Source organism: Petromyzon marinus, chromosome 31 (genome assembly GCF_048934315.1).
Source record: "Petromyzon marinus isolate PM22_M1 ecotype Great Lakes invasive population chromosome 31, UKy_Petmar_22M1.pri1.0, whole genome shotgun sequence".
In the NCBI taxonomy this organism is placed as follows: Eukaryota; Metazoa; Chordata; class Hyperoartia; order Petromyzontiformes; family Petromyzontidae; genus Petromyzon; species Petromyzon marinus.
In genome coordinates this window covers 2,715,592-2,742,734 of record NC_133697.1, presented here as the reverse complement: position 1 = coordinate 2,742,734, position 27,143 = coordinate 2,715,592, and the positions used below count along the sequence as shown (strand labels likewise).

The 27,143-nt window shown below is 57.0% G+C and overlaps 4 protein-coding genes across 4 annotated transcripts; all 4 read right to left on the bottom strand.

Moving 5' to 3' along the window:
* Positions 1-12,245: 12,245 nt before the first annotated feature.
* On the bottom strand, positions 12,246-12,684 carry LOC142929428 (histone H2A-like). Its single transcript, XM_076070848.1, has one exon. It carries the CDS (start codon positions 12,624-12,626, stop codon positions 12,246-12,248), a length of 381 nt encoding a protein of 126 aa, XP_075926963.1. The 5' UTR covers positions 12,627-12,684.
* A 975-nt stretch (positions 12,685-13,659) lies between these two features.
* On the bottom strand, positions 13,660-14,070 carry LOC142929427 (histone H3-like). Its single transcript, XM_076070847.1, has one exon. It carries the CDS (start codon positions 14,068-14,070, stop codon positions 13,660-13,662), a length of 411 nt encoding a protein of 136 aa, XP_075926962.1.
* A 1,036-nt stretch (positions 14,071-15,106) lies between these two features.
* Positions 15,107-15,651, bottom strand: LOC116947951 (putative histone H2B 4). The gene is made up of 2 exons (XM_076071174.1): positions 15,638-15,651; positions 15,107-15,521 (listed from the first exon to the last, which is right to left on the bottom strand). Exons 1-2 carry the CDS (start codon positions 15,649-15,651, stop codon positions 15,107-15,109), a joined length of 429 nt encoding a protein of 142 aa, XP_075927289.1.
* An 892-nt stretch (positions 15,652-16,543) lies between these two features.
* LOC142929426 (histone H4-like) lies at positions 16,544-16,896 on the bottom strand. Its single transcript, XM_076070846.1, has one exon. It carries the CDS (start codon positions 16,870-16,872, stop codon positions 16,561-16,563), a length of 312 nt encoding a protein of 103 aa, XP_075926961.1. The 5' UTR covers positions 16,873-16,896; the 3' UTR covers positions 16,544-16,560.
* Between the last annotated feature and the right edge of the window lie 10,247 nt (positions 16,897-27,143).

Genomic DNA, 27,143 nt, shown 5'->3' with positions numbered 1-27,143 from the left:
CCCCAGCTGCTCCAGGAGGTCGGTACCTGCGATACACTCGTGGCACAGCACACTCGAGACGTAGAACTCCTGGGTGCACATCTGGTGGCCTACGCGGACCTCCAGGGTGGCCCTCCCCAGGAGCCCCATTCCGGCTCCGCTCGCCGTGTGCAGTGCGCGGTCCGGGGCCTGCAGGCCGCTCACGTCGAAACCGACCGCGCTGCAGTGCGCCGTGCTCAAAAGCGAGGCCACCGCCCCCGTATCCAGCAGGATCCGGGTACGCATTCCGTTAACCTGCCCTTCTACCAGCGACGTGGCCCCCGTGATTCCTGCCACCATCTCCCGTAGCCAGTCGCCAGGAGTCACCGCGTCCACGGGCGTTGTCGCTGGAACCTGTGTGAAGATCACTCGCTCGCCATTATTCCCACTGTCATGGATATGTGTCGGGACCTCGTTGATTGCAACCCTAGGTGGTCCACCCTCTAGGGGGCGTTGGCGTTTTAACCCCGGCGCCTTTCTAGCGCGGGCGATCTGGGGACATTCCCTCACCAGGTGCCCTTGCACAGGTAGCATGCTCGGGGAAGGGCGGCAGCCCCGTGGGAACCTCCCCGCCCGCTCCCTCTTTCCCCTCCCGTACGCCGCTGCCCAGACTCCGCCTCTAGTCGGGCTACCCTCCCGGCCAGGCCTCCCAACTCGTTCTGAACCGTCTCTACCGTAGTCTGCAGCGTAGTCATATGTGCCCGTACTTGGGTTACCTTGTTGTCCACTTGGGTTACCTTGTTGTCGATCCCCCCGATGCCCGCCTGTATCCCCGCTACCCATCCCGGGGTGGTCTCGCGGGATACCGGAGGCCCCCTTTCCCGACCCCCTACCGTCCTGGCGAGCTCCTGTTCCTCCTCTTCCTCCTTGGTGGACAGACTTGCGATGGTGCGCTCCCGTCCCAGTCCTCGGAGCTGTGCGCGTTCGCTAGAAATTCTTTCACATTTGCGCGCGCGCTCGACAAGGGCATCAAAGGGGAGGCGCGTACAGTTCACGTCTGGCTGCCACCACGCCGTGCGCGTTAAGTATCGCTGGATTTTCTCTGCGGCCAGCTCCTCAATCGCTTCCGTGGTGTACCTCGGCCGTGCGATCTTTGTTAGCTCACGCACATCCTCGGCATAATCGCGCAGGTCCTCGCCGGGTTGGTGACGGCGTGCCTCTAAGGCCGCTTTTGCCTCCTCCTCATCGCGTGTACCGAAGCGCAGATCAAGTCGACGCATCAGCTCCTCTAGCTGTGTCTGCGCGCTTGCGGGTAGGGCTTCCACAAAATCGGCTGCCCGCCCATCCAGATTCATATTAAGTTGACGTATCGTCTGCGCGTCCGTCCACCCATTCATTTCCTTAGCCCCTAGGATGTTGCGGGCAAATGCTTTCCACGAAGGTGTACCCCGGCCAGTGAATATATGCCTTATTTTCGCGTGGGGTAACGCGGGGGTTCGTACCGCTTCTGACGCCAAATTGTTAGGGTCGCCGGCCCAGACTCTCCACTAGTGTGGGAGCTGCCGCCGCCGCACTCCTCCCCGGGCGGGGAAAGGTCGTCGCGCTCCTGTTCACCCCCCTGTGCTGTCCCCCCCCGAGTCCGGGTTTCCTGCCGGTGAGGCATCACCCTCGACCGCCCTGGGACCCGCTAGCACTTCGCCGGCACCCAAACGCGACGCTCCCCGCCCGCGCAGTCCCACGCACCAATCACACGCGGGTAACAGGGGGTTAAAGGTCGGAGGGTAAGCGACGTCGTTCGTGCTCACTCCGGCGATTGGGGGGATTGGATTAAACGGGTTTAAAGGGTTATGCGATGGGCATGCGTGCGAGATGGGTATCCGCTCGCAACGTGGGAGTCCGCAGCCGACGGTTTGTAGCGCACACACTCCACGCGGCGCCGCTCCACACACGCGGTGACCACCGCGACAGCAAGCGCACCCACGCTTCCACTCTCTCTCCACACCCTCGCAAAAACCACACCAGTCCGTTATGTAACGACCACCGCGACAGCAAGCGCACCCACGCTTCCACTTTCTTTCCACACCCTCGCAAAAACCACACCAGTCCGTTATTTATTCCACCGCGTCGGCGAGCCCTTATTTAACCCAGTCAGTCGGGATCAGCGGGGCAGAACCAATCTATCTCTCGATAGTCGGAACTACACTCTACCTGTCCTTCTCCCCTTTACCCTCTCCGGTTTTCCTCTTAAGCTAAGTCCCAACTCCCTCTTTCTCTCTCTCTTTCTTACTCACGGTTCGTCGTCACCGCCGGCTGGTCCTCGCGGCGCGTCGATACGTCCCACGGACGTTCGCGCGGCTGGACTCCGGAGTTGACGGGCCTGGGGTTGACTCGAGTAGCCAGAGCCCTTTGTCCTTCGCCCTCACTCGCTTTATTCTTTCTACATCAAAAGGGCTACCTGGTGCCGACTCGCGGGCCAATCAGCTCGCTGGGATCACCCGCCAATCGGTAGGCCCATCTGTATCCCAGCATCCCCCGGGCCGTTGCTTTCAGCGACGTCCGCATCTAAATTTACCTGCTCAGCGGCCATCCAGCCAGAGGGCGACCCTGCTTTCCCGCCGCTCGTGGCTCTGCCCTCCTCCCTACCTGCCCTGCCGACCCGTGTGCATGAGGTGCGTACTAACCGCGGTGGCGGGGCAGCCCCGCCGTGAACATGTCATTTTTACTCAAGTCACGGCGCCACGGTGTGTTTTAGCGTCGGAGGAGACCGTCCAATTCCCTGGCAGCAGGGAACCGTGAAGATTATCCCTTTATGAGGGCTTCTGGGTGAAAACCTGTCGGCCAGGGTGTCTCCCCACGCGCTCTAATGGTGGGGGGAGTGCGTTCGTGTGTGTTCCGGTGGGGGGGGTGGGGAGGTGGTGGGGTGGAGCAATGTCGGCGGCGAGATCGCAGGTGAGCCGCCCGCCGATCGGCTCCGTGGCGGCGGCATCACAATTCGTTCTTGAGGCCATTCACATATAAAAGCACAGAGACAATTTAAACCGAGAAGATGGATTCTGGCTTAGTAACCATTGGAAAGATGTTTTAAACCATTTCCGTTCTTAATTAATTGTATTTTACGATGACCTTCAGACCGCAGCTCTTTCGCTGGTATTGACTCTTAATACCTCTCACACCACGGTTAATGGTATGGTTTACAACATGGAGTATAACAGCGCCTCGCAGCTGTCTCTCTCCCCCTCCTCTGTTCCGACCATGGATGAACTTGTCCATCTGAACGGGACCCGTAGCTATCCGTTTTGCTAAATTTGAGGGTAAGAATCCACCCATTTTTCGCCATATAGCATTGTGATATATAACGACTTATTGTTGGTAGCTTAGCTGATTGGAGAATATAGAGTTTATTGATAACATTGAGGTAATTTATATTTTAGTATTTTTTATTGGTTCACTATATAGTATTCATTATATATTGTATTGTATACCCATTTACTGTGAATAGCTCAGATGTGTAGGCCTTAACTTCAACATAGCCTTTTCTGTGACCAGTCACAAACTAATCATTCAGTTATTTCAATGCTAAATTCGCCTAGTTATTTCAATGCTAAATTCTCATGTTTGATTTGTACTAGGTGCCTCGGTGAATGTATATGCTCTGACTTTAACATAGCTATTTCTGTGACCAGTTACAAGCTAATCACTCAGCTATTTCAATGCTAAATTCTATGCTAATTCCTTTGTCAAGGGGTGCCTTTGCGGATGTGTATGCTTTAAATTTAACATAGCCTTTTCTGCGCTGTCCTCCAGACAGTCTTGTCCCCTTCACTTGATGAAGGCAGCTTGTGTTGTGGCTGAAACGTCGTGAGAATATTATTGCGTTATTTTATTTTATCAATTTTTTTTTCTCATTCTACGTGACTTTACCGAAAGAACCAAAGAAGATGAATCCTTGAAGTCACGAAAGCTTTAAATCGAAATTACTAGGTAATATTCGCGCGTCAATTGTGGGGGTTACCGTCCCCCACCATCACTGAATTGTCGGGGCCGTTGCCCACTGACTCCCCCGTTCCATTCATAGCGCTACCCCCCCGGCTGCTCGGTCAGGTCCAGACTACCGACCCCTAATGCCTCGCCCCCCTGTACCTCTGCCTGGGATGTCGACCGCGTTTGCGTAGCTTAATTAGCGGCTTGTACGCTTTGAGCTCGCGATGCGCTACCCTGTTCAACGGCGGCGTGTCGCGGTGAGCGCGCTCGCAAAGTAAAACCCCGTCCTGCATGGGAATAAACAGGCGCGGCGCGCTCCCGTGGGATTCCCTCCCACCCACGCTCCACGCGTTTAAGCAAAAACAAACACGCTGTGATTACTTTGCTCCGATTTAACGGGCTGTTTACACAGCTGCGTATTCGCACACGCCAGGCGCTTAAATCGCTATTAGACAATCACGCGGGTGCGCGCCCGCCACCCCGCCACCCCGTCACACAGGCGCGCGAGCGCAAAGCGCTACTGTAGGCTATTGCGCAGGTACGCGAGCGCTGGGCACCAACGAAGATATTCGTGTAGGTACGCGCGCGCTGAACAATACTGTAAACGATCGTACAGGTACGGACACTCAGCACTTTCTACTCCCTTATTCGCTGCAAACAGCCGCGTATGCACGCGAACACAAAACACTCTGTACACACTCGTACCGGTATGCGAACACCAAACACTCCGTCTCCCTCCTCGCACTCACAGTGACCACGACACGGCTTTATCCTATTAGTGGTTTTACTCCCCGCGAGTATCGAACTAGACTGTGTGTGTCAGTACGGACCAGCAGGACAGGTCTAACCTAGCTCGCTACTGCCTAATGCTTAATGGACCTTTCTGCCCTCTATTTTCTCTCCGAATTTCGTCCGTTGGTCTTACCTCTCTCCCTCGTACTTACGGTCCGACCTCGCAGCGATGGAGGTCTGGGATAGATGATGCTGTAACCAGAATCTGGCTGTTCTCTGCCCCGTCTCACAGACATGCGAGTAACAGTCAGGTGATGGCTCGGTGATCCCTCCCTCCTGTTGACCTCCAGTCAAATAAAAATGGCCCCTTGCTTCCCCAAAGCGTCCCTTTTTATGCTCCTTTCAAAGCCCTCGCAGCACCCATCCGCGGTGCATCACGGGTCAGGCCGTTAATCCGCGGTGCATCATGGGTAGGGCCGTTAATCCGCGGTGCATCATGGGTAGGGCCGTTAATCCGCGGTGCATCATGGGTAGAGACGCTAGCCCGCGGTGCACCATGGGTAGAGACGCTTAACCCATGCTGCCCTGCTCCCCACCTGTCTGCTGGTTCGTGTGTGTCTTGAGCATCTCCTCACTGCGGTTCTCAGTGAGTTTGCCGTGGTCATTTAATTCTAAGTTAAGCCACGGTGCCGCAGTGCCATTTGCCCTGGGGGGGGGGGGGGTGCCTGCCAATTCCCTGACCCTGAGATACCGTGGAGCACCCCCACGAGCGGGCCTCTGGGGTAAAAACCCAGGGCAGGTGCCCCCCTCCCCTCCCCATGAGGGCCCTACTTGAGTGTGTGTGTGTTTAGGTGGGGGGTGGGGGGGTGGCGGGGGAAGTGCTGTGATTGGAGCCGGGTGGCTTCTCGGTCGCAGCATCACAGCGACGGCCCCGGTTTCGACAGAGCGGGTTTGCTGTTGTGGCACCACATAGCCCCCCGAGGTGCCAGTCCCCGTCTCGGGTTGACTGGAGCACCTCGCCTGGGTTGCTCCCACGAGGTAGCGCCGCGGGGTCCGCGGGACTCGTCCAGTCCTCGTGGCCGGCCTCGGGGGTGGTGGCTCCGTCTCCCGGAGTTCGGGCCGCGGTCTCCTCCTCCACTCCAGCGGTTTTCCTTGATCCTTGGCACCTGCGGGCTGGGAGACAACCTCGGGGGCGGTAGGGTTTAGGGGCCGTCATCCCCGTCCTCCCTGGCCCGGGTCAGGACCCCCCGGGGCCCGGGGCTCCGTGGGGCCCATATACCATACGAGGCCCCCGGGTATGGGGGGTGTGGGGACCCTGGTATTTCGGGGTACTCGAGCGGCGGGGTTCTCCTTCGCTGGGGCCGCCCTCCATAGTTTTAGTCGCCGGACGTTGACCACCATTTCCCGGCCTCTCTACCCCCCCTGAATCAGTACCGTCCAGGGGGAGATCTGTCTTCCCACGGTCCAGGGTCCCGGCCAATAGGTGGTTAGCTTCCCGGCCCGCCCGGCCCCGACGCGAGGGGTGTGCAGCCATACCTTAGAGCCCGCCGAGTAGAAAGCGGGCTCCATTCGGGGTCGGGTCCCCTGCTCCTGCCTCTGGTGTGCGGCCTCGCCTTGCGGGTAGGCCCGGACCCCTCGCTCCTCGTAGGGTCTCCATCAGGTGCTCCACGGGGCGGCTCCCTTCCTCCCATTGCGGCTGAGGGACACCGAACAACAGATCTGTGGGTAGGCGAGACTCACGACCAAACATCAGTAGGAACGGGGTTTGTCCTGTCGATGTGTGTACCGTGGTGATGTAGGCGAACAGAGCATAGGGGAGGTGTTTGTCCCAGTCCCGTTGATTCGCGGCCGCCATGCGTTTAAGCTTCCCGGCTAGAGTCTGGTTCATCCTCTCTACCATCCCATTTGCCTGGGGGTGGTACGCCGTAGTTCGGTCCTTCTGGATCCCGAACTCCCGGCACAGCGCCTGGAATAGCTCTGCCTCGAAATCATTGCCCTGGTCGGTAATCACTCGTTCGGGGATCCCGCGCTTCAGTACATAGTGTTCTACGAACGCTCGGGCCACTAGGAGGGCTGTCTTATCGGGGATGGCCACCGCTACGGGATAGCGTGTGAAGTACTCCACCGCTACGAGAATATATCGGTTGCCCCGGTGGGATCGTGAGAATGGCCCTTGCAGGTCGATCCCAACCAGCTGATTTGTTCGACTGACGCGGAACGGTCTCAGGGGTACCTGGTATCGCGCTGGTTTCGTCCCGCATTGCTGGCACGCGCGGCAGCCCTGTACCCAGGCGGCCACGTCTTATGCTAACTTGGGCCAGAGATACTGGCGACGCAGAGTCTCCCGAGTGCGCCGTTCCCTGTCATGGCCCCCGAGCCGGTGGTCGTGTACCAGCCGTAGCAGCTGGGGTTGCACCTGGGCGGGAACACAGGTGCACCCCGGCTGGCCGGCCTCGGTGAACTCCCGTACCACCCCGTTCTGCACACACAACCGACCATACAAACCACTCCAGGGCCCTGGAAGGGTGCTTTTCTCCTCCCGCAGGGCCGTTTCCACCGCCGCCAGATTCGGATCCTGCTGCTGGGTCTGCCTCAGCTGCTCGTCGTTCAGGCTCGGGAAGGCGCAGCCGACGTCCTCCTGGATCCGTCCGATCGGGGCGGGGTGGTCCGCTTGGTCCCGAGTCGTGGGCCCTGCGCTTGCCGGGCGGTCGACTGGGTCCGTGCCTCCACCTGTGGGGTCTCTGTAGCGCATACCGCACTCTCTCTCGCCGGGGGGGGGTTATGTTCAGCGGGTTCCCGGGGGTCCGTTGCCTGTCGGCAACGTCCCCCCGTGAAGGACGGGCAGGCCTCCTCCGCCCTCGTCTCGGCACACACCGCGGGTCGCCGTGATAAGGCGTCCGCGTTTGCATGCGTCCGTCCCGCCCAGTACTCGATTTGCAGGTTGTACTCCTGCAGCTGCGCCAGCCATCGGGCCATCTGCCCCCGCGGTTCCTTGAAGGTGAGGAGGAACTGCAGAGCATAATGGTCCGTGCGCACCCGACATTTCCTGCCATACAAATACGGCCGAAACTGTTTACACGCGAAGATCACAGCGTACAATTCCTGACGGGTCACACAGAAGTTCAGCTCGGCCCCGCTCATGGTCCGGCTGGCGTACGCAATAACCCGTTCCATCCGTTCCTGCACCTGGGACAACACCGCACCCAGCCCGCTGCTGCAGGCGTCGGTGTCCAAAATAAAGTCGGTGGTTAAATCGGGGAAAGCCAGGGTGGGGGTGTGGGTGAGGTGGTATTTGAGGGTGGTAAAGGCCGTCTGGCAGGCCTCCGTCCACTGATAGGGGCTCTTGGGGGAAGTGAGTTGGGTGAGGGGGCGTGCAATCTCGCTGAATCCCTTTACAAATCGACGATAATAGGTGGCGAGCCCCAAAAATGATCTTATCTCCATCAGGTTCCTTGGCTGTGGCCAATCCACTACGGCACGTACCTATGTCCGGATCGGTGCGCACCCCTGCCTCGCTGACGCGATGTCCGAGGTACCCTACCTCGCGCTGTGAGATGTAACACTTACGCGGCTTGAGCTTCAGATGAGCCGCTCGCAGTCGCATGAACACCTCCCGTAACCTGGACCAGTGCTCAGACAGAGATCTACTGAACACGATCACATCATCCAGGTAAATCAGGCATTGCTCCCACTGCAAGCCCCACATTACCAACTCCATCAGCCGCTGGAATGTCGCGGGCGCGTTTGTGAGCCCGAACGGGAGTACTCGAAACTCGAATAGTCCCATCGGGGTGGTGAATGCGGTTTTCGGCCGATCCTCCTCCGTCATCTCCACCTGCCAGTACCCGGACGCGAGATCGAGGGTGGAAAAATACCACGCTCCGGCGAGGCTGTCAAAGGTGTCGTCGATGCTCGGTATGGGAAAGGCGTCGCCGAGGGTGACTGCGTTTAATTTGCGGTAATCGACGCAAAACCGGGTTGACCCGTCCTTTTTCGTTACTAGTACCACCGGGGCAGACCAGGGGCTCGCCGAGGGCAGAAATATGTTATCGCGGAGGATGTCCCTGACCGCCCCTTTGATCTGGGCGCGTTCGGGTGCGCCCACGCGGTACGCGGGGAGTTTTATGGGTCGGGCGGCCCCGGTGTCGATTTGGTGCTTAACGAGATCTGTGCATCCCACGTCCGAATCGTGTTCGCTGAACACGTCGGCGTACTCCTGCAGTAACCCGCGTAGCTGATCAGCCTCTCCTTTGGGTAAATCTGCCCAATTTACGTGTAACGCGTCAAGCAGGGGAACGACCTCGGCGTGGGGAGTCGGGTCGACTCGCCAGGCCAGGTCCTGGTGGTCCTCGGGGCGACCGGGGTCCTCCGCCCAGAGTGCGAATACCGAGTCGCTGGAGTGGCGCGCGTGTAGGGGGTGCACGGTGGCTACTGTGGTGCGCCGTCGCAGTATTGCCGGGGTGCCGTGGGGGTTAAACACACGCATAAACAATCGGCCCCCATCGGCGTTTACCAATGTGGCTGACCCCACAACCCCGTATCGTTTTGCCAACTCCGGGTGAGGAGTTAGCATTACCTCCCCCGATGGTCGGTGCGCGGGGTCGGTGGAGGGTGTCGCCACAGGCACCAGCATCTCGGCGAGCGGCCCGATGGCGACGGCCGTCGTCAGGGTAGCTGCCACGGGTGTGAAGCGGGGGCGATTCGGCTCCAGCTGCTGCAACGCCTCCGCGTGCGTCCAGCCATTAAAATTCTTCGCACCTCTGATGCTGCGGGCAAACGATTTCCTTGACGGAATCTCCTTGCCCGTGAACGTGCATTTTATTTTAGCCTGGGGTGGGGCGCCTCTCTCCCTTCGGGGTGCGGAGGATCGTACCACCTCTGACACCATTATGTTAGGGTCGTCGGCCCCCGGGATCTCTCCTGCCTGCGACCCTGCCCGCGAAGTACCGATGCCCCCTGACTCTCCACTAGTGTGGCAGCTGCCGCCGCTGCACTCCTCACCGGGCGGGGAAGGGTCGCCGTGCTCCTGTTCACCCCCCTGGGCTGTCCCCCCCCGAGTCCGGGTTTCCTGCCGGTAAGGCATCACTCTCGACCGCCCTGAGACCCGCTAGCGCTTCGCCGGCACTCGAACGCGACGCTCCCCACCCGCGCAGTCCCACGCACCAATCACACGCGGGTAACAGGGGGTTAGAGGTCAGAGGGTAAGCGACGTCACTCGTTCCCACGCCGGCGATTGCGGGGATTGGATTAAATGGATTTAAAGGGCTATGCGATGGGCAGGCGTGCGAGATGGGTATCCGCTCGCAACGTGGGAGTCCGCAGCCGAGGGTTTGTAGCGCACACACCCCACGCGACGCCGCTCCACACACGCGGCGACCACCGCTAACAGCAAGCGCACCCACGCTTCCACTCTCTTTCCACACACTCGCAAAAACCACACCAGTCCGTTATTGGATCGCCGACGATTTATTCCACCGGGTCGGCGAGCCCTTATTTAACCGAGTCAGTCGGGATCAGCGGGGCAGGACCAATCTATCTCTCGATAGTCGGCACTATACTCTACCTGTCCTTCTCCACTTAACCCTTTCAGGTTTTCTTTTTAAGCTATGACCCAACTCCCTCTTTCTCTCCCACTCTTACTCACGGTTCGTCGCTACTGTCGGCTGGTCCTCGCGGCACGTCGATACATCCCACGGACGTTCGCGCGGCTGTACTCGGGAGTTGACGGGCCTGGGGTTGACTCGAGCAGCCAGAGCGCCTTTGCCCCTTGCCCTGACCCGCTTTATTCTTTCTATATCAATGGGGCTACCTGGTGCCGACTCGCGGGCCAATCAGCTCGATGGGATCCCTCGCCAATCGGTAGGCCCATCTGTATCCCAGCATCCCCGGGCCGTTGCTTTCAGCGACGTCCGCATCTAAATTTACCTGCTCAGCGGCCATCCAACCAGAGGGCGACCCTGCTTTCCCGCCGCTCGTGGCTCCGCCCTACCCCCTACCTGCCCTGCCGACCCGTGTGCGTGAGGTGCGTACTAACCGCGGTGGCGGGGCAGCCCCGCCGTGAACATGTCATTTCTACTCAAGTCACGGCGCCACGGTGTGTGTTAGCGTCGGAGGAGACCGGGGGGGGGGGTGAGGTGGAAGCAGTGTCGGCCTCGCCGCTCAGGGGCGGCGAGCTCGCAGGTGGGCCACCCGCCGATCGGCTCCGTGGCGGCGGCATCAAAAGAGCACCGGTCGGGGGAGAGTGGCGGGAAATCCGAGGCACCTGATTGGACGGGAGGCCAGCGGATTAGCGCCGATTTATCTTTGATGTAGAGGACTTTAAAAAAATAGGAGAGATGGTAGGGATAGAGTTAGTTCGTATTGTACTCAAGCCAGGCTCGGGCCCGTCGACTTCCCAGCCACTCGAACGTCCTTGTGACGAGTCGAAGTGCAGCGAGGATCCGACCCATCATTTCAAGGAGTACGCAAGCAATCTGTTAATGGAATTTATTGTGTAAGGGATCTGCGAGCCACCCTTACGCACATGCACCACCCAGACACGACATCTCCGCTCTCAGGAACACGCACCAATCACACGCGTGGGAATAAGCTGGACGGGTCAGGGGTTAAAGGGAAAATAACGTCACCAGGTTCAGAGGCGTACCAGACGTGGATGTGTATTGGGAGCAAGGGCGGAGAGGTTAAAGGGGGCTGTGGGACGCGTGTTAGGGGTTGGTTTGGAACGGGTGTTGCTGTGCGTTGGTGAAATCAAGCAGTGTTTCAACTATTCTACGACTCCTCTTCATTTGTTTGAAGGTGAGAAAAGTACCAAGGTGTTCATAACGATGCAAAAAAAACCTCGAAATCCTACGCTACTTATGTCACGTGTGAATCATTCATTATAACTCATAACAGTAGTAAATTATTCATTGTGAAGGAGTTGTAGAATGGTTAAAGCACTTATTTATTGCACCAACGCACAGCAACACACGTTCCAGTCCCTTTTAAGCCCTCCATCGCTCATTTCCGAAAAAAAAATTCGGTCAATTCGTGCGTCTGTACTGTAAGGTGATGGAGTCAAATAGCCTATGTAATCTGACCGCTCAAAAAGAACGTTTTTTTCTGAAAAAGACTACTTTCTTAAAATACTAACGCCCTCAATTTATTCTAAACCATGTTTTATGATTTCGATTTAAAGCTTTCGTGACTGCAATTATTCATCTTCTTTGGTTCTTTCGGTAAAGTCACGTAGAATGAGAATAAAATAATAAATTGATAAAATAAAATAACACAATAATATTCTCACGACGTTTCGGCCACAACACAAGCGGCCTTCATCAGGTGAAGGGGCGAGACTGTCTGGTAGGACAGACAATGTTGGAATGCTGCTCAAACGCCGTTCCTAAATTAGAGAAAAGGGGTATTTATAATGAGCAGAGCATTCGATTAATTGCGAGTCATTTGGGACGAGGGCCACGAGACGACGGTGCCCTTACTAATAACACAACCCCTGTGTACGACTGTCCAAGCTCTTTGCAAGCAAGTGGGTGGCTCTAAAAAGAGCCGTTGTTGTGGTGGTAGAGGCGGCGGCGCGTTCACTTCTTTGCCTGAGAGATCTTCTTGGGCAGCAGCATGGTCTGGATGTTTCGCAACACACCGCCCTGGGCGATGGTCACGCCGCCCATGAGCTTGTTCAGCTCCTCGTCGTTGCGCACGGCGAGCTGCAAGTGTCGGGGGATGATCCTCGTCTTCTTGTTGTCGCGGGCGGCATTGCCAGCCAGCTCGAGGATCTCGGCAGAGAGGTACTCGAGCACGGCTGCCAGGTAGACGGGTGCTCCAGCGCCGACCCGCTGGGCGTAATTGCCCTTGCGGAGCAGCCTGTGAACGCGGCCCACGGGGAACTGCAGGCCGGCGCGGGAAGAGCGGGACTTTGCCTTTGCGTGAGATTTGCCACCGGTCTTGCCGCGTCCTGACATGGTTAGGGACCGAGAAAACTAAAAGCACTGGGGAATAAGCAAGAACGAGTTGTGATGATCATCGGCACCCCCTTGAGCGACATTTATAGCTGAGAAGAGGATCGTAGAGCGCGTCGCTGCTGAATGGCTCCTCTCGGTCGGTCCCGCCCTCTCCTGAGAGATCAATGAAAAGCCGGGACGCGAGGATTCGATGTTGAATTTAAACAGGTCCCTGCAGGGTGGGCTGGTAGGAACATTGAAATTTGTCGCAATTTTATTTTTACACCCCAACAGGACGAGATTTCACTTCGTTATAGTATTGAAAGGGGGCTGACGGACGGACACAGTAATCTATTGCAGGCTGGTACACTCAGTTTACAACTTTGTTCCTACCAGTATTATATATCCATATATATAATTTGTATGCGGACACATCTTATGAATGAAACGATGCGATACACGTACTTAATAGGTTCAAGTATTAAGCATGATAGAGTCAACCGTAAACAAATTCAGCGGCAAGCTGATTCCGCCACTATCAATGTATTATTTATAATCATCATTTGAGGGACATAATTTGTTATAAGAAATCATAGTGATAGCCTTGAGCTCATGATTGATATCCCACGCGCCTATATGGTGTGTATATATTAATTTAACCGCCTATTCGGGCAAATGCCTAGAAATATATGTGCGTGAATAACTCAGTCTCTTAGTTTGCAAAATGCGAACGTATTTTCAGCTTGAGTTTTGAACAGCGTTTATTAGTTCATGTATTTCACCGAAATCAGCCGTTTACTGTACATTATGTAGACATGGTTTCACAACGCTTAAATACAACACGGACTTGTGATATTGCAAAATATGAGCAGAGGGGTATAGAAAATGAACTTGGTCGCTTAAGCCTTGCAACTCATGATTGCCGTGACTGGCAAACGAAGGTCGCCGTAACAGGCATGCGGACTTTAAAGGACACACAAGTTAGCTTTTTCATGCGAAAGTGGTGGCTCTGAAAAGAGCCTTTATGTTGTGCTTTGAGGGCCGAGCTGGGCGATCAAGCGCGCTCGCCACGAATACGGCGGGCGAGCTGAATGTTCTTGGGCATGATGGTGACGCGCTTGGCGTGGATGGCGCACAGGTTGGTGTCCTCGAAGAGCGCAACAAGGTACGCTTCGCTGGCCTCCTGCAGAGCCATGACAGCGGAGCTCTGGAAGCGCAGGTCGGTCTTGAAGTCCTGCGCGATCTCCCTGATGAGGCGCTGGAAGGGCAGTTTGCGGATGAGCAACTCGGTGGACTTCTGGTAGCGGCGGATCTCGCGCAGAGCGACGGTGCCGGGCCTGTAGCGGTGAGGCTTCTTGACGCCGCCCGTGGCCGGAGCGCTCTTTTGGGCTGCCTTTGTGGCGAGCTGATTGCGTGGAGCCTTGCCGCCCGTGGACTTACGAGCCGTCTGCTTGGTGCGAGCCATGGCTTTGTGAGAGCAAAGATATTCTCACAGGCGGGAGAAGGCGGCTTATGTAGCGCAGAGCGTGCGCTCACTGGTCAGCGGAGTCGTGACGTGCGAAGGGGTGCGTGCTGGTTGGTTGGCAGCGTGCACTGATCTCGAGTCGTGAACTCCTCTTCTTAATCAACAAAATGTGCATAGTTTGTATCATTTCAGAATGCCGCATCACAATGCAGTATTACCTTTGAGCGCCGTTGATGTCTTTAACGGATTTTCTTTTCTCAAGCAAAAACCTTTCCGAAAACTAAATAAAGTGAAGAAACTGCACTTTATTGGAAACAATAATACGCAAAAATGCCGGAAAGAGGTGATCACAGGGATATATATCTATTATCTTGGCATTGAGATGATCATCAGTTATACTGCACGAGTCATCCATGCTAGGCGCTTACTTTGATATATACGTGCAAAATGTTAGTTCGTGCCCGAAAATACATTTAAACTAGGTTGTATTTCACTTCTTGTAAAAAATAAAAATCACGATCACTGAAGTATAAATTCGCCCCATGAGAAATTGTCGCTTATTCCGAAATTGCGTTCACACTATGCTTTGCCGTGACAACCAGGAATTAAATATATTGCAGTGCAAGGTTATGACGCCACATATCCAATGTTATATCTGGATCGGCTGCAGATGAAATCAATGGTGAATATGTGGCATAAATATTGTTATTGCTTTTTTTCACGTGGGTACAGGTAAAAATGCGCCGGATCTCTCCATTTCACTCAATGAACGATGTCCGCGTGAACCGAGAGCGAGGCCGCTGCTGCATTCCGGCAGCAGCAGACGGCGCCTCGCGTCACCGCGAGTCCCGAGCGCCTGGCTGCGACTCCAGCCCGGTCTACGCTGACGAGAAATTGGCGCTCAACGTCAAAACCCTGGACAAGTGCTCTATGTTTGCAGTTTCGTTTTGCGCTCCTGCTAACACTGGCACAAGCAGGTTCGGAGATGTGGGTGGCTCTGAAAAGAGCCTTTGTAATTAATGGTTGAGTCGAGGCTTCACTTGGAGCTCGTGTACTTGGTGACAGCCTTGGTGCCCTCCGACACAGCGTGCTTGGCCAGCTCGCCGGGGGGCAGCAGTCGCAATGTGGTCTGGATCTCCCGAGAGGTGATGGTGGAGCGCTTGTTGTAGTGTGCCAAGCGGGACGCCTCGGAAGCGATGCGCTCGAAGATGTCGTTGACGAACGAGTTCATTATGCTCATGGCCTTGGACGAGATGCCGGTATCGGGGTGCACCTGCTTCATCACCTTGTAGATGTAAATGGCGTAGCTCTCCTTCCTGCGGTGGCGTCGCTTCTTGCCATCTTTGCGCGTAGCCTTGGTCACGGCCTTCTTGGAGCCCTTCTTGGGGGCAGGAACCTTTGCCGGCCCAGCGCTCTTTGATGCGGAGGATCGGGCATGTCGACGCGTACAGCTGTGGTACGTCAGAAAGGACGAGAACGAGTGTGCCTGTCGGACGCGCGTTGATCTCCTTTTATAGGAGGCGAGATGCAAATCAGAGGATCGTAGTGTGCGGCGCTGCGGAGTTGCTCTTTAAGTACCATCCCTCTCCATCAGCCTCCAATGAGAAACGCGGACGCGATGTTCACTTTAATATCGTTATTTTTTTTACTGCAAAAAAGACTTGTGAATATAACACAATGTAATGTCCAAACATGTATATTAGTGAATTGCAGCCATGGCATTGCTTTTGTTTTTAAAAAAAATGACTAGAAAACCCAATACAGTATAGTGTTTTTTGTGCGTGGCTTTTTTGCTTCTTTTTTGTTTCACAACTCGTATAATACAGCACGGGCGTTTTATGAACGCAATTTGGAAAAAATACAAGCGCTCGATGTAGAAAAATAACTTTCACTGTTGTGCTGTATTTTACGGGTGGATATTAGCATTCTGGCGCGCTCCGTCAATTAGGACGAGTGTGCTGTAAGATTGTGGCGCCAAATGCTCTACGTAATATCGGAATCGGCTGCAGATGAAAATAATTCACGCAAAAATACCAGAAATGTGTACTGTATTAACGCGTTCAAGAATTTCGCCTTGTTAAATGTGACGTATCTTGAAAATTGTGATTTCTTTCATTCATTTGGAAGCAGATGAAGATTCGCTAACGCAACAAGCAAAGGATCTCTGCGTGATCCTCAGTTCTCAGTTTCATTTATTTGGTAAAGCCCTGTGAACCATTCGGCGCTTGAATCGGGTGCAACCGCAACACGCAAAAAACATGAACAAGAAAACATCGTAACCGAGTTGAGCGGCAGCAGACGGCACCTCGAGCCACCGCGCGTCCACGAGAAGAGCCCTGTCCACGCTCACGAGGAATTGGCGAGCAACAACCCATTTATAATGTTTCTTTCGTTAATGATTTGGTAACACTGGCGCGCAAGCAGTTTAGAAGAGGTGGGTGGCTCTGAAAAGAGCCTTTGGGTTGGTTTTAGTGCGCGAGATATGGGCACTCAGCCTCCGAAGCCGTAGAGAGTGCGGCCCTGGCGCTTGAGGGCGTAGACCACGTCCATGGCGGTGACGGTCTTGCGCTTGGCGTGCTCCGTGTAGGTGACGGCGTCGCGGATGACGTTCTCAAGGAAGACCTTCAGGACGCCGCGGGTCTCTTCGTAGATGAGGCCCGAGATGCGCTTCACACCGCCGCGGCGAGCGAGGCGGCGGATGGTGGGCTTAGTGATTCCCTGGATGTTGTCGCGCAGCACCTTACAATGGCGTTTTGCGCCTCCCTTACCGAGCCCCTTACCGCCTTTCCCGCGTCCAGACATGGCGACTAACTCTGCTACTCCTGACAAAGCTCGCGAGAGATGGCGCGCCCAGCCTGCAGCAGCTGCCTTTATACCCGGAGCGTGGTGACGTCACCGACCACCTCTGCCCTCCGCGATGGGTCTGCCTTAAACCTCTGACCTTTAACTCTGTGACGAAGTAAACCCTCCACCGTCGTCAATAACACTTCCTTGAAATGTATAATGAGACGTTTCGGGCAAAGACCCTTCTTCGAAGCACTCTGTAATGATTTCGGCACACCCGCAGCGAACGCGAGAGGGACGCGATCTGTTGCGAGATTGCACGTGGAGTGAATAAGGTCTTGTTTTCAAATAAAACAAGATGAACTAACTTTTAAATCGTGTGCAGCTAATCGGCTTCCAACACAATAGTTGAGTGAATGTCACCAACTAGTCCCAAAGTAAGAAAATAATTTAATAAAAGGGTTTTTTCCCCTTTTTTTCTTGCAACAAAACTGAAACCTTATTACAAGGATTCATGTATGCATTAACCACAATACCTGCAGTCAAAATGCAAACAAAAAACATACTATAATTTATAGAACATTTTGGCACTGGCAAAGGAGGTTTAATGATGAAGATAAGAAAGACATTGCAAAAACAATGCGATAATTACGAATGTAAATTATTTTTAATTGAGAAGTTTAGATGGTGCACCACAATTTTTACAAAACAAAAAAAATTGTGAAAAGGCGGAACGAGCGAAAGGAGGCAAATTGAGTAAAGTTGTCTGGAATCAATACGTTCATACTTAAATGCATCTAGTTGATAAATTACCACGAATATCATTTCTTCAATGTAGGTAACTTACGCAATCTACGACAATGTTCACGATTAAAATTCTAATTCAAAACAAGTGAACAACCAACAGTTGGGAGAAATTGTTCGGTCAGGGCAAGATACGATGATTGTCTTCACTATTTAAAACGCACTCGAATTTTTGCAAGACAAAATGCTTCAACAGACTACTTATATTTAAGTCCAGCTAAATATTTTCAATTTAAATGTTGGCTCGCGCGCACGCGATTCCTACTTTCGCGCTATGGTGAGGACTGCGCGTCCTGTCAACGGTCCGTTGTCACCGAAATTTTAGATTTAACGTTTTAATCGTACTTTTGTGGTGCCGCCGCAGCGGAGCCGCTCCAGCGGAACCGCGCCCACTACCGCGGCACCATCAGCTATGCCGCGGATTTCCCGCCACTCTCCTTGGGCCGGTGCTTTCTCAGACGTCCGTGTTTTGGCCCCTGCACAGTCGTGAGGCCGCTGCAGCAGGGCCACTCTGCCGAGGTCGTGCCCACCGCCGCAAAGCCGCCACCGGAGGATGTCGACGCCGACGCTGCGCCCCCTCACCACCCCCCCCGCCCACACGAAAGTACACACGCCCCACGTTGAGCCAGGAGGGGAGGTCACCCGGCTGATAGGTTTTTGTCCAGAAGTCCCTAGTGGGATCGAACTTCATGGTTTCCTGCGGCCGGGAAATTGGGCGATTTTTCCCCCTGTAGCTGACATGCACTGCGGCGCCGCGACCTGATATTAAAGTTGCATGGTCGCGGCAAGGGCCATGGAACCACCGCGAGTGGAGCCTCACACATGCACGGGTCAGTGTACTGGTAGCGGGAGAACAGAGAGCGGACGTCGGTGAGATCAATGCGGCGACGTCATCTGAGCTGGGATCCGGACATCGAAAGGGCGGCAGAATCTGAGCGCCTGATTGGACGGGAGGCCAAGGGTCGGAAAGAGCAAAAATTCCTTTGTTGTAGGTAGGATAAAAAGGAGGGGGATCGGGGTAGCAAGGGGGTTCTTCTGGTTCAAGATCATCGCGGTCCCGGGAGCAGGAGAGTCAGCCATCCGAGACGTCCGTGAGACGTACTCCAGCATCGGCAGGCTCGTCGCCTCATTCCCTCACAGCGGTCAGTACATCGGGGAGAAGTAAGTACGAGTGAGAGAGGCGTAAGTTCAGCCGTTTTACATCCAGGATAGAGAGCGGGGTGAGCGGTAGGGGAAACTGACTCGTAGACCTCTGAGGGATAGGTTAGCATCCACTGACCATACCATCACAGGTAAATAAAATTCGCTAGTGGGGGGAAAAAAAAAAACTGTGTTGCGTGGTCTTTTGGGAGTGTGACGTGGAGGGCAGTGTGCGCTGGGTGTCTACGTGTATGCGCGGCTGTGCACCTCGAGACGAAGCGTGGGGTGTTTACGTGCCCGCACGATTGCCCACCATAGTGCTTAGCGATCGCGTACCTGGGTGACGGTGCCGCGGTCACGCACCCGCACACGGGTCTGGTCGTGAGATAGCGAGTTAGAGCGCTGAGCGCGCGCGTATTCGCGCGACTGTTTGAGCGGGACCTTTAACTCAGAGCCAAGCGAGCGTCCCCAATCAGCGGCGCGCGCACGGCAGAAACCCCGCCCGCCCGTCCCCCGGCTCCAACTCCTTCGTGTGCGATTGGTCTGTTTACGGGCAGAGGGTAGGGGCGTGTTTGTTATAGTCGGCACACGTGGAGTGCGGGTGGGAGGGAAACACGCACCGTGCCTGTTTGTTTACGGGCGGGACGGAGATTTACTGGCGAGCGCGCTTACAGCCCCACCCCGCCTTTGCACAGTGTAACGCATCGCAAGCGCGGAGCGTACGAGCCGCTAATTAAACTATGCAAACGCGGTCTACATCCCAGGTAGAGGTACAGGGGGGCGAGACGTTAAGGGTCGTTAGTCTGGACCTGACGGAGCAGCCGGGGGGTAGCGGTGTGAGTGGAACGGGGGAGTCGGTGGGCTGCGGCCCCGACAATTCAGTGATGGCGGGGGACGGTAGCCCCCACAGATTGGCGTCAGAAGCGGTACGAACCCCCGCGTTACCCCACGCGAAAATAAGGCATATATTCACTGGCCGGGGTACACCTTCGTGGAAAGCATTTGCCCGCAACGTCCTAGGGGCTAAGGAAATTAATGGGTGGACGGACGCGCAGACGCTACGTCAACTTAATATGAATCTGGATGGGCGGGCAGCCGATTTTGTGGAAGCCCTACCCGCAAGCGCACAGACACAGCTAGAGGAGCTGATGCGCCGACTTTATCTGCGTTTCGGTACGCGCGATGAGGAGGAGGCAAAAGCGGCCTTAGAGGCACGCCGTCACCAACCCGGCGAGGACCTGCGCGATTATGCTGAGGATTTGCGTGAGCTAACAAGGATCGCACGCCCGGGGTACACAATGGAAGCGATTGAGGAGCTGGCCGCAGCGAAAATCCAGCGATACTTAACGCGCACGGCGTGGTGGCAGCCAGACGTGAACTGTATGCGCCTCCCCTTTAACGCCTTTGTCGTGCGCGCACGCAAATGTGAAATAATTTCTAGCGAACGCGCGCAGCTTCTAGGACTGGGATGGGAGCGCACCATCGCAAGTCTGTCCACCGAGGAGGAAGAGGAGGAACAGGAGCTCGCCAGGACGGTAAGGGGTCGGGAAAGGGAGCCTCCAGTATCCCGCGAGACCACCCCGGGATAGGTAGCGGGGATACAGGCGGGCATCGGGGGGATCGACAACAAGGTAACCCAAGTAGGTGAAAGAATAACCCAAGTTGACAACAAGGTAACCCAAGTTCTGGCACATATGACTGCGCTGCAGACTACGGTGGAGACGGTTCAGACCGAGGTGGGAGGGCTGGCCGGGAGGGTAGCCCGACTAGAGGCGGAGTCTGGGCAGCGGCATATGGGAGGGGAAAGAGGGAGCGGACAGGGAAGCTCCTATGGGGCTGCCGCCCTTCCCCGAGCATGTTACCTGTGCGACCAGCAAGGGCATCTGGTGAGGGACTGTCCCCAGATCGCCCGCGCTAGAAAGGCACCAGGGTTAAAACGCCAACGCCCCCTAGAGAATGGACCACCTAGGGGTGCAATCAATGAGGTCCCGAAACAAAACGGCGATAATAATAATGGTGAGTGAGTGACCTCCACACAGGTTCCAACCACAACACCCAAGGACGCGGTGAGGACGGGCGACTGACTGCGGGAGCTGGTAGCAGGATTCACGGGGCCCACGTCGCTGGTGGAAGGACAGGTGAACGGGCAGCGCACCCGGATCCTACTGGACACGGGGGCCGTAGCCTCGCTCGTGAGCGCCGCACACTGCAGCGTGCTCGGGGTTGACGTGAGCCGCCTGCAGGCCCCGGATCGTGCGCTGCACACAGCGAGCGGAGCCGGGATGGGGTTGCTGGGAAGGATGTCCTTCGAGGTTCGTCTCGGAAACCAGGTGTGCACCCAGGAATTCTACATCTCGAGTGTGTTATGCCATGAGTGTATTGCAGGTACGGACCTCCTGGAAAAGCTGGGGCTCAACGTGCAGCCCCGCCAGCGATGCGCCACCGCGGAGGGCAGCGGGGAGCGGATCCCATTCCTGGGACCCGAGCCGAATCGCCCTCGCTTCGCACATGTGGCCGCTACGCTGGTGTCGGCCGTCACCATCGGGCCGCTCGCCGAGATGCTGGTGCCAGTGGCATCCCAGTCCGCCGACCCCACACACCGACCATCGGGGGCGAGGTAATGCTAACTCCTCACCCGGAGTTGGCAGCGCGGTACGGAGTCGTCGGGTCAGCCACACTGGTAAACGCAGATGGGGGCCGACTGTTCATGCGCGTGTTTAACCCACACAGTACCCCGGCAATGCTACGACGACGCACCACAATAGCCACCATACATCCCCTGCACGCGCGCCACTCTAACGACTCGGTGTTTGCACTCTGGGCGGAAGACCCTGGCCACTCCGAGGACAAACAGGATCTGGCCTGGCGGGTCGGCCCAACCCCCCGGGCCGAGATCGCTCCCCAACATGATGCGCTACATGTGCCTTGGGCAGATTTACCTAGGGGGGAGGCCGATCAGCTGCGCGGGTTGTTACGGGAGTACGCCGACGTGTTCAGTGAGCACGATTCAGATGTAGGCCGAACAGACCTTGTTAAGCACCAAATTGACACAGGTGCAGCCCGACCGATCAAACTCCCCGCATACCGGGTGGGCGCGCCCGAACGGGCCCAGATCAAGGAGGCAGTCACGGACATGCTACGCGATAACATAATTCAGCCCTCGATGAGCCCCTGGTCTGCCGCAGTGGTACTAGTGACGAAAAAAGACGGGTCGACCCGATTCTGCGTTGATTACCGAAAATTGAACGCCGTCACCCTTGGCGACGCCTTCCCCATACCGCGCATCGACGACACCTTTGACAGCCTCGCAGGAGCACGGTACTTTTCTACCCTCGATCTGGCGTCCGGGTACTGGCAGGTGGAGATGGCGGAGGAGGATCGGCCGAAAACCGCGTTCCCTACCCCGATGGGGCTGTTCGAGTTTCGAGTGCTGCCGTTTGGACTCACTAACGCGCCCGCGACGTTCCAGCGGTTGATGGAGTTGGTAATGCGGGGCTTACAGTGGGAACAGTGCCTGATCTACCTGGACGACGTGATAGTGTTCAGCAGATTCTCTGTCCGAGCACTGGTCCAGGTTGCGAGAGGTGTTCAAGCGACTACGAGCCGCCCATCTCAAGCTCAAGCCGCGTAAGTGCTACATTGCACAGCAAGAGGTAGGGTACCTCGGACACCGAGTCAGCGAGGCGGGGGTGCGCACCGATCCGGAAAAGGTGCGCACCGTAGTGGAATGGCCACGGCCCAGGAATCTAACGGAGATCAGGTCATTCTTGGGACTCGCCACCTATTATCGTCGATTTGTTAAGGGATTCAGCCAGATTGCACGCCCCCTCACCCAACTCACCTCCCCTAAGAACCCCTATCGATGGACGGAGGCCTGCCAAACGGCCTTCACCACCCTCAAAGACCACCTCACCCACACCCCTACCCTCGCTTTCCCCGATTTCACCACGGATTTTATCTTAGACACCGATGCCTGCAGCAGCGGGCTGGGCGCGGTGCTGACACAGGTGCAGGGGGGGACGGAGCGGGTCATCGCCTATGCCAGTCGAACCCTGAGTGGGGCTGAGCTGAATTATTGCGTGACCCGTCAAGAACTGTATGCCGTGGTCTTCGCGTGTAGACAGTTCCGACCGTATTTGTACAGCAGGAAAGGTCGGGTACGCACTGACCATTATGCCCTGCAGTTTCTCCTTACATTCAAGGAACCGCGGGGGCAGATGGCCCGGTGGTTGGCGCAGCTGCAGGAATACAACCTGCAAATAGAGTACCGAGCTGGGCACACGCACGCAAACGCGGACGTCCTGTCGAGGCGGCCCGCGGTGGGCACCGAGACCGGGGCGGAGGAGGCTTACCCGTGCTTCACGGGGGGCCGTTGCCGGCAGGTGGTGGACCCCCAGGGGCGCACCGAGACTAACCCTCGCACGGTGAGAGACAGTGCGGTATGTGCCACAGAGACCCCGGTAGGAGGAACCAGTGGCCCGGAGGACCACTCGGCGGACACGGAGCCCTCACCAGGGGGCCCGACGGGTCGCTCAACCCCACCCGATCGGATCCAGGAGGACGTCGGCTGTGCCTTCCCGAGCCTGGACGACGAGCAGCTGAGGCGGATCCAGCTGCGGGATCCAGATCTAGCGGCGGTAGAGGCGGCCATACGGGAGAAAGAGGACACCCTGCCAGGGCCCTGGAGTGGTTTGTATGCCCGATTGTGCGTGCAGAACGGGGTGGTACGGGAGCTAACCGAAGCCGGCCAGCCGGGGTGCATCTGCGTCCCCGCCCAGATGCGACCCCAGCTGCTGAGATTAGTGCACGACCACTTGCTCGGGGGCCATGACAGAGAACGGCACACTCGTGAAACCCTGTGCCGCCAGTATCTCTGGTCCAAGTTGGCACAAGACGTGGCCGCCTGGGTGCAGGGCTGCCGCGCGTTTCAGCAATGCGGGCCGAAACCGGCGCGATACCAGGTACCCCTGAGGCCGTTCCGCGTCAGCCGGACGAACCAGTTGGTCGGGATCGACCTGCAGGGGCCATTCCCGCGATCCCACCGGGGCAACCGATATATTCTTGTGGCGGTGGAATACTTCACACGCTATCCCGTAACGGTAGCCATCCCTGATAAGACAGCCCTCGTAGTGGCCCGAGCGTTCGTGGAACACTACGTACTGAAGCACGGGATCCCCGAATGAGTCATTACTGACCAGGGTAGTGAGTTCGAGGCAGAACTATTCTAGGAACTGTGCCGGGAGTCCGGGATCCAGAAGGACCGAACTACGGCGTATCACCCCCAGGCAAATGGGATGGAAGAGAGAATGAACCAGACCCTAGCGGGGAAGCTTAAACACATGGCGGCCGCGAATCAACTGGACTGGGACGAACACCTCCCCTATGCGCTGTTCGCCTACGCCACCACAGTACACACCTCTACGGGACAGACCCCGTTCCTAATGATGTTTGGTCACGAGTCTCGCCTGCCTACAGATCTGCTGTTCGGTGTCCCTCCGCCGCAATGGGAGGAAGGGAGCCGCCCCGTGGAGCACCTGATGGGGACCCTGCGAGAAGCTAGGGTCCGTGCCTACCCGCAAGGCGAGACCGCACACCGGCGGCAGGAGCGGGGCGCCCAACCCCGGATGGAGCCCCCCTTCTACTCGGCGGGCTCTAAGGTATGGCTGCACACCCCTCGCGTCGGGGCCGGGCAGGTGGGGAAGCTAACCACATACTGGCGGGGGCCCTGGACGGTGGGGCGACAGGTCTCCCCCTGGACGGTACTGATTCAGGGGGGGGAGAGGGGCCGGGAGATGGTGGTTAATGTTCGGCGACTAAAACCGTGGAGGGCGGCCCCAGCGAGGGAGAACCCCGCCGTTCAAAGACCCCAAAACTCCGGGGTCCCCACACCCCTGATACCTGGGGGCCTCGCAGAGTATATGGGCCCCACGGGGTGCCGGACCCCAGGGGGTCCTGGCCCAAGCCAGGAGGGACGAGGACGGCGCCTCCTGAACCCTACCGCCCCCGAGTTTGTCTCCAAGCCTGCAGGTACCCAGGGCCGGAGGGAACCATTGGAGTGGAGAAGGAGACCGCCGCCAAAACCCCAAGAGACGGAGCCACCACCGTCGAGACCAGCCACGAGAGCCGGGCGAGTCCCGCGGACCCCGCGGTGCTACCTTGTAGGGGCAACCCAAGGCGAGGTGCTCCAGTCAACCCGGGACGGGGACTGGCACCTCGTGGGGCTGTGTGGTGCCGCCGCAGCGGAGCCGCTCCAGCGGAACCGCGTCCACTACCGCGGCGCCATCACCTATGCCGTGGATTTCCCGCCACTCTCCCGGGGCCGGTGCCTTCTCAGACGTCCGCGTTTTGGCCCCTGCACAGTCGTGAGGCCGCTGCAGCAGGGCCACTCTGCCGAGGTCGTGCCCACTGCCGCAAAGCCGCCACCGGGGGATGTCGACGCCGACGCTGCGCCCCCTCACCACCCCCCCTCCCTACACGAACGTACACACGCCCCACGTAGAGCCAGGAGGGGAGGTCACCCGGCTGATAGGTTTTTGTCCAGAAGTCCCTAGGGGGATCGAACTTCATGGTTTCCTGCGGCCGGGAAATTGGGCGATCTTCCCCCCTGTAGCTGACATGCACTGCGGTGCCACGACCTGATATTAAAGTTGCATGGTCGCGGCAAGGGCCATCGAACTACCGCGAGTGGAGCCTCACACATGCACGGGTCAGTGGACTGGTAGCGGGAGAACAGAGAGCGGACGTCAATGAGATCACTGCGGCGACGTCATCTGAGCTGGGATCCGGACATCGGGAGAATCCGAGCCCCTGATTGGACGGGAGGCCAAGGGTCGTAAAGAGCAAAAATTCCTTTGTTGTAGGTAGGATAAAAAGGAGGGGGATCGGGGTAGCAAGGGGGTTCTTCTGGTTCAAGATCATCGCGGTCCCGGGAGCAGGAGAGTCAGCCATCCGAGACGTCCGTGAGACGTACTCCAGCATCGGCAGGCTCGTCGCCTCATTCCCTCACAGCGGGCAGTACATTGGGGAGAAGTAAGTACGAGTGAGAGAGGCGTAAGTTCAGCCGTTTTACATCCAGGATAGAGAGCGGGGCGAGCGGTAGGGGAAACCGACTCGTAGACCTCCGAGGGATAGGTTAGCGTCCACTGACCATACCATCACAGGTAAATAAAATTCGCTAGTGGGGGGAAAAAAAAAACTGTGTTGCGTGGTCTTTTGGGAGTGTGAAGTGGAGGGCAGTGTGCGCTGGGTGTCTACGTGTATGCGCGGCTGTGCACCTCGAGACGAAGCGTGGGGTGTTTAAGTGCCCGCACGATTGCCCACCATAGTGCTTAGCGATTGCGTACCTGGGTGGCGGTGCCGCGGTCACGCACCCGCACACGGGTCTTGTCGCGAAATAGCGAGTTAGAGCGCCGAGCGCGCGCGTATTCGCGCGACTGTTTGAGCGGGACCTTTAACTCAGAGCCAAGCGAGCGTCCCCAATCAGCGGCGCGCGCACGGCAGAAACCCCGCCCGCCCGTCCCCCGGCTCCAACCCCTTCATGTGCGATTGGTCTGTTTTCGGGCAGAGGGTAGGGGCGTATTTGTTATTGTTGGCACACGTGGAGCGCGGGTGGGAGGGAAACACACGCCGCGCCTGTTTGTTTACGTGTGGGACGGAGATTTACTGGCGAGCGCGCTTACAGCCCCACCCCGCCTTTGCACAGTGTAACGCATCGCAAGCGCGGAGCGTACGAGCCGCTAATTAAACTATGCAAACGCGGTCGACATCCCAGGCAGAGGTACAGGGGGGCGAGACGTTAGGGGTCGTTAGTCTGGACCTGACGGAGCAGCCGGGGGGTAGCGGTGTGAATGGAACGGGGGAGTCGGTGGGCAGCGGCCCCGACAATTCAGTGATGGCGGGGGACGGTTGCCCCCACACTTTAAAATGAATAAATACGTGGAGTTTGAGATAGAACACAAACTGAAGCAAATTACTCAAAATTAACCGACATTAAACACGTAGTTTAACATATTACGTGACAAGAGGTGAGTGGCTCATGATCGCTATGCACTGCAAAATGATTGCGCGCCTTGAACAAGCTCGAGGCACGGCGCGCAATCATCACCACTCACATTCAACTCAAGTGACTCTGTAGGGGCTGCTGCCCCCCGACTCCTCTCCCCCTTCCTCCTCTTCCTCCCTCCTCGCTGCTGCCGCTCGTAGCTTCGACCTCGCTGCCTCCGCGTCCCCCCTGTGAGACGAAACTCTTGGCTGGCTCTCGGCCACCTCGGGTCATTCACACACACTCCCAGACTCCTTGCACGGGAGTGCCCGTGCGCGCCGCTGCCCACACTCGGGTACGCGCA

What these genes read in the sequence shown, in the direction of transcription:
- LOC142929428 (XM_076070848.1), bottom strand. Translation starts at nt 12,626, where the DNA reads ATGTCAGGACGCGGCAAGACCGGTGGCAAATCTCACGCAAAGGCAAAG.
- LOC142929427 (XM_076070847.1), bottom strand. Translation starts at nt 14,070, where the DNA reads ATGGCTCGCACCAAGCAGACGGCTCGTAAGTCCACGGGCGGCAAGGCT.
- LOC142929426 (XM_076070846.1), bottom strand. Translation starts at nt 16,872, where the DNA reads ATGTCTGGACGCGGGAAAGGCGGTAAGGGGCTCGGTAAGGGAGGCGCA.